This window comes from Lithobates pipiens, unplaced genomic scaffold, assembly GCF_037356315.1.
Source record: "Lithobates pipiens isolate NorthernLeopardFrog02 unplaced genomic scaffold, aLitPip1_a1.2 Scaffold_22, whole genome shotgun sequence".
NCBI lineage: Eukaryota > Metazoa > Chordata > Amphibia > Anura > Ranidae > Lithobates > Lithobates pipiens.
The window spans coordinates 184,104,298-184,120,142 of NW_027507784.1; the positions used below are offsets into that span (position 1 = coordinate 184,104,298).

General features: G+C 42.7%; 1 protein-coding gene across 2 annotated transcripts in view; it reads left to right on the forward strand.

Moving 5' to 3' along the window:
- Positions 1–15,845, forward strand: part of TBCCD1 (TBCC domain containing 1) — a 155,180-nt gene that overhangs the window by 62,181 nt on the left and 77,154 nt on the right. For both annotated transcript variants that reach the window (XM_077448717.1, XM_077448716.1), the window contains exon 4: positions 9,701–9,887. In XM_077448717.1, coding sequence (XP_077304843.1) covers positions 9,701–9,887 — 187 coding nt within the window. The remainder of the gene's footprint in view (positions 1–9,700; positions 9,888–15,845) is intronic.

Below are 15,845 nucleotides of genomic sequence, written 5' to 3' on the forward strand. Positions count from 1 at the left end.
AAGTAATTAATGGGTTATAGGCCACTTTCAGGTGATGGAAACTGGTATACTCAATCCAGGAAGTTCACTCCCTATATAACCCCTCCTCCTTCCAGGAGCACATCAGTTTTTTTTTTTGCCAGTGTCTAAGGTGTTGTTCACGAGTGAAGATGTGTTCTGAGGAGCTCCAGGAGGGATCCATGCTGGATTTAAATAGCCTCCATAGACCATCCAAGGCGCCACTGAGGCCAAAGTGGATGGTACCTGGGCCTCGTATTCCGATGCACGAGGTTTTGCCTTTAACGCCTCTTTGGCTTAGGTCATACTACATTACCTAAAGCTTTCTGGTGACTGACCACCTACAGCTCACCCTGAAAAAGCCCTGCCTAGGATGGATATACCAGGCTCCCCACACTCTGCATTCTTGGGGTGTCGCAATTCTAATTTCAAAACGCATTCAATTTCAACTCATACTGTTGCAGACAGACCCTCAGGGCAGATACATATTTTTGCACGTAATGTTAGGAGGGTTTGAGGTGCTAATCCTCGCATACTATGTCCCCCCTCCATTCCAATTCATACAGGATTTTGGGGGGATATTTATTATAGCAAAAAGTAAAGAAAAATGAGTTTTTTCAAAGTTGTCGCTCTTTTTTTTGTTCATAGCGCAAAAAATAAATAAAAGCCGCAGAGTTGATCAAATACCACCAAAAGAAAACTCTTTTTGTGGGGAAAAAAGGACGTAAATTTTTCTCTCCTCTGCCATCAAAACATCTGACCACACCAAGATTGGTGTGATAAAATGCATAACCAATTTCCCAATGGCTCTGTTTATATCCGGCGAAACCTAAGTCATGATAGCTCATAGCTTCTGGTTTCTTAGGCCGTAGAGATGATTTGGAGCCGTTCTGGTTTCTGGTCAGCTGGCTGAACCACCGGCTGCATTCTCGGTTAAAAGCGGTGTAGAGTCTAATTAGCCGCTAGGATTGCTTTTATATGAAAGCCGACTGCTGGCTGAGAAGAATGATACCAAGATACCTAAACCTGCAATTATCATTCTGGTTAAATCATTCAAAGTCCAGCAACATACCAGTACATTGCTGGCCCTTGTTGAAAATACATTGTAACTCCTCTTCTTTTCCTTTTTTTTTTTTTTTTTTTCATGCAGCCTGTGGGCTGAACGAAAAAGATTGATCGGTGGGTAAGCCCACCATTAGAATACAGCCCTTCATCCACCACTTCTGATGGGCATACATGCACCATTTATTTTTTATTTATTTATTTTTTTAACTGTGGTGGTGAAATCAATCCCAACAGCACTGGAGTCACGGCTTTATGTATTGTGGGAGCAAATGCTGTTGCTATCAAGATAAATAAACCAGTGCTGCAGCTTAACCATCATTTGCTTAGCAAATATGCCATTAACAATAAAACAAAGTAACATTACAGTATAACAGTAAGACTATACATGCAAAGCAAATACAATAAAACATAGTAAAAATAAAACATTGCAATCTGTGCCTAAAAAAATATATATGCTGAAGCATGGGGGCAATCCACCCCTAATGTTAGAAGCAAATCGCTCCTCCACCCATGCCCCCATGCGTCGGCAAATATGCTCTTTTTTTTTTTTAACTGTGTGGTGGTGAAATCACCTCCGACAGCGCTGGAGTTACGGCTTTATGTATCGTGGGAGCAAACGATGTTGCTGTCAAGATAAACCCGTGCTGCAGCTGAATGGCGTATGTGCTAAGCGAATGATGGTTAACAATAAAACAAACATTACAGTATAACATACCATACCTGCAAAGCAAATACAATAAAACGTAGTAAAAATAAAACGGAGAGAGAACGATAGCTATAGAACAATAGTGAGCGAACAATATAGAGAGAGGAGAAAAATGCAACCACAACTATTTTTGGATTTTTTTAAATTTTATATTTTGTTTTCTTGTGTCAAGTGGCATGCTCATGTAATAATTGTCCACGTACAAGTGGTACCCCTTTGCTGGGCATTTCTCCAGCTCTACGCGACTATCTTTCCTCGTAAACCATAAAAATATATGTATAGCCTGTGGCCCTGTCACAGAGCTTATACATCTTGACCCCATATCTGGCTGGGAAGATGCTTTGATAGACAAGCGGCCAGAAAACTTAATTGGGGACTCATCAACGCAAAGAACTTGATCGGGAGTAAACGAGGCTGCAAAACGTTGGTTCAAGTGGTGTATGAGGGGCCAAGTTTTGTAGAATTGATCAAATCCAGGGTCACCCAGAGGATGACAGAGTTCATTGTCATTGAAGTGCATGAACCGCAAGATCTGCTCGTATCGTGTCCTGGCCATGGAGGCAGACAACACGGGTGTATGGGGAATTGGGTCATTGAACCAGTATGACTGCAACTCACTCTTTTTAGTTATACACATAAGGGGGGGGGGAATTTGGAAACTGTAATTGGTCTCCAATCTCTGGCAAGGGTCAGCTGGGGATTAGCGGTGATGAATTGACCAGCATATAAATTGCTTTGGTCCACAATAGATCTATAGAGATCTTCGGTGAAAAACGAATAAAAATCAAGTGACGTAAAATCAACTGTTTCCACCTGAATTCCGGGTTGGCCAGTGAATGGGGTAAGTACTGATGCTACAGAAGCGGTGGGTTCCCAATTAGGATTGGCGAATGCAGCAGGAAGGGCACTATGAGCTTGACGGGCCTGTGTTTGACTTCTTCTTGGTGGCAGTGGGATACTACTCGTGCTTGCCAGCTTGAACTGCACTTATGGGACTCGCCACATCACCAAGTGTTACTGCAGTGCTGGATGTATGACCAGGATGTACTAGGCCGCTGGTGCTTGCCAGTTCACCAGAAGGAATAGCGGCACCAATACTGTCTCTCTGCTCCATACGAGGTACCTGTGGTTCTTGCACCTCAACGACAGCAGAAGATTGCGGTCTGGTACACCTAACCTTGGCAGGGACCACAACTCCGTCGTCAGATCTATCTGTCAGGGTGCCACTGCTGTCTACAGGTTAGTATTCTGAGCCTGAATCTGATAGAGTGCTTTCCTCTTCACTATCTATCATGCTCAGAAACGTGTAGGCCTCTTCACTAGTGTACCTTCGATTTGACATTTTGGTCTCTAAATTTACTGGTACAGTAGTGAGACTCGCAGGTAAAAAAAAAAAAAAAAGCTCCTGTTAGCGACTGATTCAAATGCTACCAAAAAAAACCGTTTGCAGGGATCAGGCCTGACTCTGCAAACGCTGCAGTTATGTGTTTTGTAAGTGACATTGATACTGCACTTGGGTGTGCTGGGATGGGCTGGGTGGAGGGGCTAAACGCAGGTGCTAGCAGGTATCTGGGCTGATCCCACTAACACTGCCTTTTTGGGAACCCTAAACTGCTTTGGGCGCTAGTATAGATCTGATCAGATATCAATCCATTCAGACACTATACTACTAAGGGTGGCATATGGTGCGTGGGTGTTAGTGGTACTGGCACTAATTTGATGCTGCCTGGGGCGCGCAGACCCTACCTGACGCTAAAACCTAACTGATCACCTGCCGGCTGATCAGGGGGTTAAACCTTTATTGGGTAAAATATGGTGGGTGCCCTGACGCTATAAAAAATAAAGTCAGTGTAGTGTTGGTGCAACTCACCGTTAGATGCTCTCGCCTCTCGGTCTGGAATGAAATCTGTCATCCTAGCCTGAATTGCGAATTATGGCTAGCCAGGGTGAGCCATTGGAACAAGTTGTTGGTGCAGCTGCTTCTCACATCTCAGGCCCTGTATATGTAACTGAAAATTTTCTTTCCTCCACCTTGCAGAGTCTGGAAGGAAGATTAGTGGCTTTAAGCGCATCCTCCATTCAAATGGATAAGGAAGCATGCTAGATCCCCCCCTCCCCCCCCCCCCCCCCTCAGACTGTATGCAAGGGGCACAGGATGAGGTGTTACCCTCAGACGATCAGGAGGAAAGACGAGCGGTAGAGGAACCTTTTTCAGTCTCTCAATCTGAGAAATTGCTGATACAATCTCTCACGGAGATGGTTTGTTTTAGCTCGGTTTCTTCCTTGGGTTCCTTAAAACCCTCACAGCCTTTGCATGCGTTTCCTGTGCATGCATTACTAGAACAGCTTATTTTTTTTTCTGAATGGGATCATCCAGATAAGCATTTTCTCCCTCCAAAGGGATTTTCAGCTCTCTATCCCATGGAGGAGAAATTCACCAAGAAATGGAAAGTACCAGCAGTTGATGCTGCGATTTCCAGCGTGAATAAAAGCCTAACTTGTCCAGTAGACAATGTAGTAGAATTCCTGTTAAAATCTACTTGACCTGCAGTCACTGCAATAGGCGTCTGTCAATCCCTAAAGGACCAATTTAAACGGACCCTTAAAGAGGTTCCTGAACAAAAAGCCCAGGAATTGGCTGAACTACCAAAAGCATTATGCTTTGCCGTAGATGCCATTAAAGATTCGATTCACCAGGCGTCCCTCCTTACGCTTATGCTAGTACATGTGTGTAGAATCCTGTGGTTTAAAAATTGGTCAACCGAAACACCATGTAAAAAACCTAACTGGGTTCCCTTTTCATGGGGAGCGGTTATTTGGGGAAGATTTGGACAAATATATTCAAACAATTTCTAGTGGGGGGAAAAGTACTCTTTTGCCAGTCAAAAGAAAATATAAACACCCTTCATTTAAGCAGGCTCTTTCCCCTGCGTCGGGGGCTCCCACCTCTAAGCAGTGACAATGGCCTCTGCCACTGGCCTCTAGGGGAAAACCTCCAGGGTCAGGCCCAGACTCAAAAGAAGTCCTGGGGCCCACAAACCTGCAAAGCAGAATCCTAAAGCTTCATCGTGAAGAGGCAACCCTCCTCACCAAGGCGGGGGGAATACTTCTGAAGTTTTCAGAAGTCTGGCAAGAGGAAATTCATGACAGTTAGGTCATCTCCATGGTAACGCTGGGGTACAAGCTGTAATTTTGGAACTTTCCGTCTCGTTTCCTGAGGTCAAGCGTTCCCAAAGATCCAGAGAAAAGACCATCTGTTTTCAGGCGCTAGACCGATTTAATATCTCAAGGGGTGATCATACAGATCTCTGCAAAAGAGCAGGTTTAGGGTTTTATTCAAATCTTTTTATGGTACCAAAACCAAATGGAGATGTTGGACCCATTCTAGATCTAAAAAACTTAAATCGGTTCCTGAAGATCTGCTCCTTTCCCATGGAGAAAATCAGGTCAGTAGTTTCTATCCTTCTAGGAGGAGAACTTTTGGTATCTATCGACATCAGGGATGCATATCTGCATGTTCCTATATTTCCAGCTCACCAAAGGTTTTTGCGGTTCCTGTAAGAACAGCAGCATTTCCAGTTTGTAGCCGGGCCCTTCGGGCTAGCTACAGCACCCCAGGTGTTCACAAAAGTGCTGGCCCCACCTCTAGCCAGGTTAATGGCACAGGGCATAACAGTCGTGGTGTACCTTGAGGATCTATTGCTAATAGACCAGTCGGTGGCTCGTTTGGAGAAAAGCATACGCATTACAGTAACCAGTTACCTGGAAAGTTTGGGTTGGATTCTCATTCTCTTGGTTTGGAGAAATCTTCCTTAATACCGCTAAAAAGGCTGGAGTACTTGGGTCTGTTCATAGACACAGCCCAGGAAAAGGTGTTCTTGCCTCAAGCAAAGATCAACTCCATAAGAGAGCTGGTGCGGATGGTCAGGTCAAAAGGCGATTCCTCCATTCGCCTTTGCATGAGGCTGCTAGGAACCATGGTGGCTTCATTCAAAGCGGTCCCCTATGCCCAGTTCCATTCAAGACTGTTGCAAAACGGTATCCTGTCTACTTGGAACAAAACAATTCAAGCTTTAGACTTGCCGATGTGGCTCTCCCCAAGAGTGTACCAAAGCCTCACTTAGCAGTTACTAACCCAGAATCTGCTGAAAGGAAAATCCTTCAGACCAGTTATCTGAAAAGTGGTAACGACAGATGCCAGCCTTTCAGGCTTGGGAGCAGTACTAGAAAAGACAGCTGTCCAGGTACAGTGGTCAAGAGCCGAAAGAACCTTGCCCATCAATATCCTAGAGATTCGGGCAGTGCGTCTGGCTCTGAAGGCCTCGTCTTCCAGGTTACGGGATTGTCCTGTCAGGATCCAATCCGAAAATGCCACAGCTGTGGCCTTAATCACCAAAGTGGCACCAAGAGTCTCTCGGTGCAGAGAGAGGTGAACCATATTGTAACTTGGGCAGAAAGGAATGTTCCATGCCTATTGACAGTCGGGAGTAGAGAATTGGCGGGTGGACTACTTGAGTCACCAGCAGTTATTCCCAGGGGAATGGTCTCCCCGACACATCTTGGGCTGTTTGCCAAAGATGGGGGACACAGGACGTAGATCTTCTAGCGTCCAGGTTCAACACAAAGTCAACTTTGTGGCCAGAACAAGGGATCCACTTGCCTGTGAAATAGATGTGTTGTTGACCCCGTGGGATCGGTTCTCACTGATCTATGCATTTCCTCCTATTCAGTAGCTGCCTCGACTTCTTTGCAGGATCAAGCTAGAAAAGATAGCCGGTAATTCTGGTAGCACCAGCATGGCCCAGAAAGTCATGGTATGCAGAAATCGTAAAGATGGTAGTGGAGGGTCCGTCGTCCCTCCCACTATGGCCAGATCTGCTCTAACAGGGGCCGATATTCCATCCTACCTTACTGTATCTAAATTTAACGGCTTGGCTATTGATCCCTTTCCGGGTCAGTTATCTCTACCCTGATTAATGCAAGGAAGCCAGCTTCCAGAACTATATATTATAGGGTCTGGAGGGCTTATGCTTCCTGGTGTGAATCCAAGAGTTGGCACCCTTGGAGATATATCATAGGCAGAATTCTTGCCTTTCTACAATTAGGAATAGAAATGAAATTGGCCTTGAGTACTATTAAAGGCCAAGTCTCAGCTTTATCGGTCTTATTTTGAAAGACTGCTTGCTACACATTCTTTAGTCCGGGGTTTTATGCAAGGGGTGATGCGGCTTAATCCACCAGTAAAACCTCCCTTGAAACCTTGGGACTTGAACTTAGTTTTGTCTGTTACAAAAGCAGCCATTTGAACCGATACAACATATTCCCTCAGTCCTTCTGACAAGGAAGTTGGTAGTATTTTTGGTTGCTATATACTCAGCAAGGAGGGTTTCAGAATTGGCTGCTCTTTCTGGTAAAGATATTTGATTATTCATGAGGACAGGGTGGTGTTGCACCCTCATCCAGACTTTTTGCCAAAAGTGGTTTCAGGTTTTCACCTGAACCAAGATATTGTCCTGCCATAGTTTTTTTTCAAAACCATGTTCCAGGGAAGAAAAGTTGCTACATTGTCTTGATGGGGTGAAAGCAGTAGAAATCTAGCATATAGCATTACTATGGGACGTCCCATTAAGTAATTAAGGTTCTGTGTCCCATGATGGAATAGGATTTTTATAACATCTTACCTGTAAAATCCTTTTCTTGGAGTACATCATGGGACACAGAGGTCCTTCCCCTCTTTGGCATTTAAGTATATTGCTTTGCTAGAAAAACTGTGTTCCTGGAAGGAGGAAGGGGTTATATGAAGGTGGTCTATAACCCAGTGGTCATCAACCCTGTCCATAGGGCCCACCAACAGGCCAGGTTTGCAAGATAACTGAAATACATCATAGGTGATATAATTTGCTGCTCAGTGATTGCAGTATTCTAGTCTGCATCTCCCCAAGGTAATACCTAAAACCTGGCCTGTTAGTGGGCCCTGAGGACAGGGTTGATGACCACTGCTATAACCCATTAATTAAGGCTCTGTGTCCTATGATGTACTCCAAGAAAAGGATTTTACAGTTAAGCTGTTATAAAAATCCTATTACGTGACGCAATACAATTGGTGTAAGTGTAATTCCTGTTCATAGGAAGTACCTAAACTACTTGGTTGGGAAGGGTGCCATCTGTGTCATCGCTGCAGCGATGACCAAGATATCATTCTTAAGGGCCAGTGATTTTGTCCAAAATTAAAGTAATCTGAGCGACTGAATTTCCTTTACAGGTGGTGGATAAGGGGTTGCCACCCCTGCTGCCTTTTTTACAGGCTCTCCTGTGCGGTTGAGGAGCCCGGTAAAGATGCACTCGGTGGCATAATTTTCCTGAGAAATAGTGCGAGGAATGGATGTTGTTTCTTCCACTGTGTGATGTCAGAAAGCGACAAGGATTTTGTCAGTTCAGATTTCCATCTGTTTACCGGCCATTGCCGCTTTAGGAAAAATTCAGATTGAACCAATCCATGTTTGGTTTTGAAGATTTCAAGCGCAGAGATGTCTGTGGTCTAATAGACCCCAGATGTCTCAGTAAAGAGGACCTGTCAATGCTTGTCACCACAACAGATGTTTACTAATGTGTTGTACAGTTGGGGGAAGGAAACTGGAGCCATTGCTTAGTTTTGCGCATCTGTTCACATGTTGAGTTTGTGTAATATACAATGGATAGTAGTAACAATATATTTTGTCCACTGTACAGTAATATAATTAAACAGTGCCGAGCAGTACCTATGAAAATTCTCAATTGTGTTGTATCGTAAATAAAATGGTTAAAAAAAAAAATAGAAAAAAAAAATATATAATGTGAACATGTACGTACAAACACGAAATCTTGCTTTAAAGCATAAAAGCGGCTTGCGCAACAATTGACACATTGTGCATAAATAAATGGTAAACCAAAAGTGCCACGCTAAAAGTTAAACATTATATAAGGTATAAACCTACAATATATGTGAAATTTAATCCAGTGAGTAAAAAAAAATAGTCCCACAGTGAAATGTTGGTGATCTGAGAAGTACCAAAATGAAATGTGTATTAGTAAAGGGAATCTTGATCCCCACAGATTTAGTTGATGATCCGGACAGCACAACACCCTTGAGTGCACCACTATCACCTCACCTGTGCAATATAAAATCCTACCAGAGTTAGTGTTCCTAAACCCACCACAGTAAAATTAGTCTGTATATGCCGTAAAGCATGCTTCGTATACTCGCCGTGGAACCTAACTGGTTAAACCTCTGCATTGTGTAAAAAGACTATTTCATCCCGTTTTCTGATTCTCCACTTTACTGTCCCCAGTCCATCTGCTGATAGCATAGAGCCCTGTGAGGCACTCTGCACATGCTCAGTTTGGTGCTAGAGGGAGTTTATTTTTATTTTTTTATTATTATTTAGGTGAGGGTAAATATAATCAGCACTGTCCAGACAGTGATGGTGTGAGAAATTGCTGCCATAAAAAAGTAACACAGTATACCGTTTTTTAATATTGACTAAGGATTGATATTGTGCATATATAGCAGCAGTATCATGGATATTTTAAAGCTCTGTAGAGGATGATGCATATGTTTTTATGAAGGGTTGGGACATTTGTACAGGAAGTGGTGACTGCAGTGAAGAAGAAATTGTCATGATTTGTTAAAAAATCACTTCTGCAGCATAGGAGCATATTGTCCTCTACATTGTCGCTACTATCGCACTTTCCTAGATGTACGTCCCAATGGTAAAATGTCCTAACTTTCTGAAGTCCACGGGCTCCAGGCATCAACTTTAGCACATTGCTCTGCTGAGGACAGGTACACCACAGCCCCAGCTGCTACGCTACTTCATTTGGTGTATTTATATTTAGATATGGTTTGTAATAAAATGTGTTTAAAACCTAACTTGTTTTTCTTTTTTTTTTTAGTTGATGGATCAAGTAGAAGGGCAAAGATTGCTTGCAACATTTACAAAGTTCCACCTGGTAATCAAATGGTTGTCATGAGTCACATATGCAGACAAACATTGGCAAAAAGTTCTGAAACACTGGTCAATGCACGTGTAAAAATAGTTAACTGCAATGAATCCTATATATATCTGTTATCTCCTTTAAGGTGAGATTGTTATACATAGTTTTAATTGGTAATATTTTAGTAGAAAGCATTCTGTACATATATTGTATTTACATACTAATTATCTTCAATCAAATAGATCAACTATTTTAGTATAAATACAAAATTACAAGCTTGTCTTTTTTTAGGAGCAGGAAAATTTTTAAACATTTGTGTTCCTTACAAGAATATTTTCCTTTTCAAGTTTTATTCTTAATTTTAGCAGTGTTGTAGCTGGGCAACTTGGATATGGGGTTATTGGGACACATCTGGATACTTTAGCACAAAGTTATGTAGGGCTGCAACTAACGATTATTTTCATAATCGATTAGTTGATCGATTATTGTTTCGATTAATCTGATAATATGGAAACGTGTCCCATAGGAAACCATGTAAAATGAACTGTAGTGCATTTCTGCAAAAAGCACCAAAAACCCATAGGTGTAAACCAGGCCTAAGACGTTTAGTAACAGCAGCATGCTTTTTTTTTTTTTTGTATCTGTCATGGGGTTAAAAAAACTAAAACTAGCCCTTTATAGCACAAAGAGCAAATAATCACTACTATAAGGGGTTCATTTATACTGTGAAACAGTGAAAGTAATAATATATATTACTTGATTATATATATATATATATATATATATATATATATATATATATATATATATATATATATATATATATATATATATATACACATACACTAGGGGTCAGACATGAAGGGTGGAAGGGAGATATAAATCTTTTATATTAAAGCAGTGCTAAAAGCTGAGACTGTTTATTTTTTTCATGGATATGATAATTTTAAATATTCACAATACTGGTTAAAGTTTACTTTAAATGTACTTGTAATGCCTAATATTATCTCTAGTCTATCAGCCTCCACCTTCATTGGGTTCAGATACTGATCTTCCCTGCACAGAGTCTTTAAAGTGACTTCTTTTTTTTTTTTTTTTTTAAACAGCAAACATGTTATACTTACCTGCTCCGTGCAGTGGTTTGCACAGAGCAGCCCTGATTCTCCTTTCCTGGGGTCCTCCTCCTGGCTTCAGAGTGCCCCAATATCAAGCTGCAAATTATAGTATAGAGTGCCCCCTATAGCAAGGTAAAAAACAAAACTTCTGCCTTTTAGAACAGGGGTGTCCAAACTTTTTTCAAAGAGGGCCAGATTTGATGAAGTGAACATGCGTGAGGGCCGACCATTTTGCCCGACATTCTTTGAACCATTGAAAATTCGGTCTAAGTGTGTCCATCCGAGCGCTAATACAGGGCCCAACAAGAATTCTCTTGCCTTTGTCGCGCTCGTTCCCAACACACAGACGAATGCTCTGCACTTTAGGGGGTACCGTTAATTCTTAATGGTACCCCACACATTGGAAAATGTAGGGTGCTTTTGGTGCAGTGCAATTAAAAAAAAAAAAACTCGGGAACTTCTTTCCCTGCATTTGTGAGTAGGGAAGTCCATTGAAATTAATGGGCTGCCCTACACACAGTACGCAGCCACACAGATGTTGCATTTATGGGCTTAAAACAGGTGGTGAGGAGGCAACATAATGCCTCTTTACCGCCATTCAAATGCCTCTGAAAAGAGATCTGTGCATGGATTGCTTTTCAGAGGAGCAGCAGTCCTGGCTAATATCACACACAAGCCCTACAAAAGCAGTTTTGATGGTATAAGAATGGGGGGGGTTCGGATTAAACGTAACATACACACAGATACATGCACACACTTGCAGACAAATGCACGCCGCACACACATACAGACACATGCATACACATACATACAGACATACATGCACACACATACAGACATACATATGTGCACACACACATACGTACACACACACACACACACATACAGACATACATACAGACACATGCACATACTTAGACACATGCGCACACACACACATACAGACATACATACAGACACATGTGCACACACAGATACAGACAGACATACATGCACAAACCTACAGATATACAGACATACATGCACACACATACAGATATACAGACACATGTGCACACACACATACATACAGACATACACATACATGCACACACAGACATACATACAGACACATGTGCACACACAGATACAGACATACATGCACACACATACAGATATACAGACACATGTGCACACATACATACAGACACACGCATACACATACATGCACACACACAGACATACATACAGACACATGTGCACACACACATACATACAGACCTAAATGCACACGTGCACACACACACATACATCCAGACACATGTGCGCACACACACATACATCCAGACACATGTGCACACACATCCAGACACATGTGCACACATACATCCAGACACATGTGCACACACATACACACACATACAGACACATGTGTGCACACACACACATACAGACACATGTGTGCACACACACATACAGACACATGTGTGCGCACACACACATACAGACACATGTGTGCGCACACACACATACAGACACATGTGTGCACACACACACATACAGACACATGTGTGCACACACACACATACAGACACATGTGTGCACACATACAGACACATGTGTGCACACATACAGACACATGTGTGCACACATACAGACACATGTGCACGCACACACACACACACACACACACACACACACACACACACACACATGACTAAAGCCCTTTTTCACACTAATTTAGCTTGTAGCATAGTACAGTACCTTTGCAGCTTCCTCATTCAGCCGGGTACTGTACTGTAGGGGGAAGCAGAGAGCACAGCACAATCCTCTGCACTTTACTTTCACTTTTGAAGCTCACAGAGCTTCTCACAGTGCCGGGATCGGCTCATCTGACAGCCCTGATCCCGCGGCACACTAAATTGAGAAAGACCAGGCGGGCCGTTCAAAACCGAACCGCGGGCCGCACTTTGGACATGCCTGCTTTAGAACCACTCACTTCCTGCCCAGGACTACATGTCCCATGAGATTTTGCTCCTCACACATTTAAGTTCAGGCACTTGTATGGACGGTGTACTGAGCTGTATGTGTGCTGCACTGTATTTACTGATACGTAAACCAATAATGCATTCTGTACGAAGGCCAACTAATAGGCTGGCCTATTAATCGATTATGAAAATAGTTGACAATTATTTTCATAATCGCTTAGTAGTTGATTAATCGATTAGTAGTTTTGGCACTAAAGTTATGCTTTTTCTGGGAATTTCTGGGTCTTTTTAAACATCAAGTGCTTCTGAAATATGGTGACTTAATTGTAATATTTAAGGTATTTTAAAGAATAATAAAACCCTACTAGTCAAAAACCCTACTGTGTAGTAGTTACCCTACTGTGTAAAAAAAAAAAAAAAAGTGTGCACACACACACACACACACACACACACACACACACACACACACACACACACACACACACACACACACACACACACACACACACACACACACACACACACAGACACACACACAGACACACACACAGACACAGACACACACACAGACACACACACAGACACACACACAGACACACACACAGACACACACACAGACACACACACAGACACACACACACACACACGTGTATGTATATATATACACACTTTTTTTTATATATATATGTGTGTGTGTGTGTATATATATATATATTTATATATATATATATAATTTTATTTATTTTCAGGGGAGAGTCCTCAAATGGTTGGGAAAGCTTAAAGAGGAACTGCACCTTTAAAAAAATAAAAACTGCAGCTAGCTTGTCCCGGAAGTGGGTGCAGATACCTGGACTATATAATTGTGGCCCCGGAGGGGGGGAGGGATCAGATGAGCAGAACTTCTACTAAAGGGTGGAGGTCCGCTTTAACCACTTAAGGGCTGCCTCCTGTATATATATATGTCGGTACTTTGAAGAGGGATATCTCGGTAACGGCAGCAGCTGCTGCCACAACCGAGTGTATCCCTCTTTACAGGAGGCGGAATTGTTTACGATAATGGTGGTCTCCACGGCGGTTTCGCCACGAAATTACCGTTATCGGCAGAGGGAGAGAGGGCCACCTCCCTCCCGCCGCTCTCCCATGCCCTCCGCCACTTACCGGAGCCGCCGGTAGCGGCAGAGTTGATCGGGTCCTTTTCTGTACTGGGTATGGAGACGAGTGAGGCTAAGATGGTCCCCACTCGTCTCTATACCATAGGAAGGCTTTCTGAAGCTTCCAGGAAATTGAAACTTATCATTGTGCCCTGATCTTTGCTATACTGCTGCTTTAGTACTCATTAGTATATTAGTAAAGTAATCTAATGAGGAAGAGGAACATGGAAAGTTTAACCTTACGCAAAAGTTCCTCGGGTTCCCCTGCCGGATTTCTGGCCCTTCCCCGGCCTAGTGCCCCCATAGCAAGCCACTTACCGTGGGGTCACTTTTACGTGCTCGCTCCTGAGCCCTGCTGTGTGTGTGTGTGTGTGTGTGTGTGTGTGTGTGTGTGTGTGTGTCCACCACCAAAAGTGAGCTCTATTTGTGTAAAACAAAATAAAAAATGTATATAGGTACAGTGTAGCATGACCACGCAATTGTCATTCAAAGTGCTGAAAGCTGAAAATTGTCCTGGGCAGGAAGGGGGTAAAAGTGCCCCCTGGTTAAGGTAAAGTAAAAAACAAAAAACACCTGCTTTTACAACCACTTTAAACTGATGTCAAAAGCACTGTGCATTTGACCATCATCACTGGCCACTAATGCATCCAGACACATGGGTTGATTTACTGAAGTAGTAGTTAACCAGGAAAAGTATATTAATAAGCCAAAGTGTTCACTTTGAATAGCAAATCATGTTCCAAAGAAGTTTAAAGTGAATTTTGATAGCACACGATTGGGTTTAACCACTTGCCTACCAGGCCAATTATAATAATAATAATTACATTTTTATTTTTTTTACTAGAAAATTACATAGAACCCCCAAACATCCATTTCAATACCGGGCCTATTCTGGCACTTCTCTCCTACATGTAAAAATCCTAATTTTATTGCTGGAAAATTATTATTATTATTATCATTATTATTATTTTTTTTTTTTTTTTACGGTTGAATCATGAATTATAAAACAGTAAAGATAGCCCAATTTTTTTATATAATGTGAAAGATGATGCTACACCGAATAAATAGATAACATGTCACGCTTTAAAATTGCACACACTGATGGAATGGCGGCAAACTTCGGTACTTAAAAAATCTCCATAGGCAACGCTTTGAAAATGTTTACAGGTTACCGGTTTACAGAGGAGGTCTAGTGTTAGAATTTTTGCATATGCTCTAGCGCACGTGTTGATACCTCACATGCGTAGTTTGAACTGCGTTTACATATGTGGGCGGGACTTGCGTGTGCGTTCGCTCCTGAGTGCGAGCTACTGGGGACGGGTGTTCACTTTTATTCCTATTACAAGGAATGTAAACATCCCTTGTACTAGGATTGGTGTAGGTCCTCTTTATGGAGAGATCAATAAGACCCCACATCTTTCCTCCAGGCTGGAAAGCATGAGATCGTAAAAATTTCACCAATCTCGTGCTGACTGCCGTGATTGCAGCATCCGGGAACCTGGGCGTGCCGTCATAACGTGGCTCCCGGGCCTCCAACGGTCATAGAGATGACCGATGACCATCTGGTCACCAGTCATCTTTATCGTCGTCATCCAGCGCCGGCCGATTCTTTCTCCAGACCCCTGATGGCACGGGAGAGCCCGGAGCAGCACCGTATGGCGACGGGAGGGGGGGGGCGTCCCCTCCCGTCGCATATAAGAACGATCAAGCGGCGGAACTGCTGCTATGATTATTCTTATGGGGCACAGAATCGCCAGCTGGAAAGAATATCTGAATGATGCCTCTAGCCTCAGGCATCATTCAGATATCCCCGCACAAAGTCAAGGATGTCATTTGATTGTGTGGTAGGGAAGTGGTTAGGTTATATATA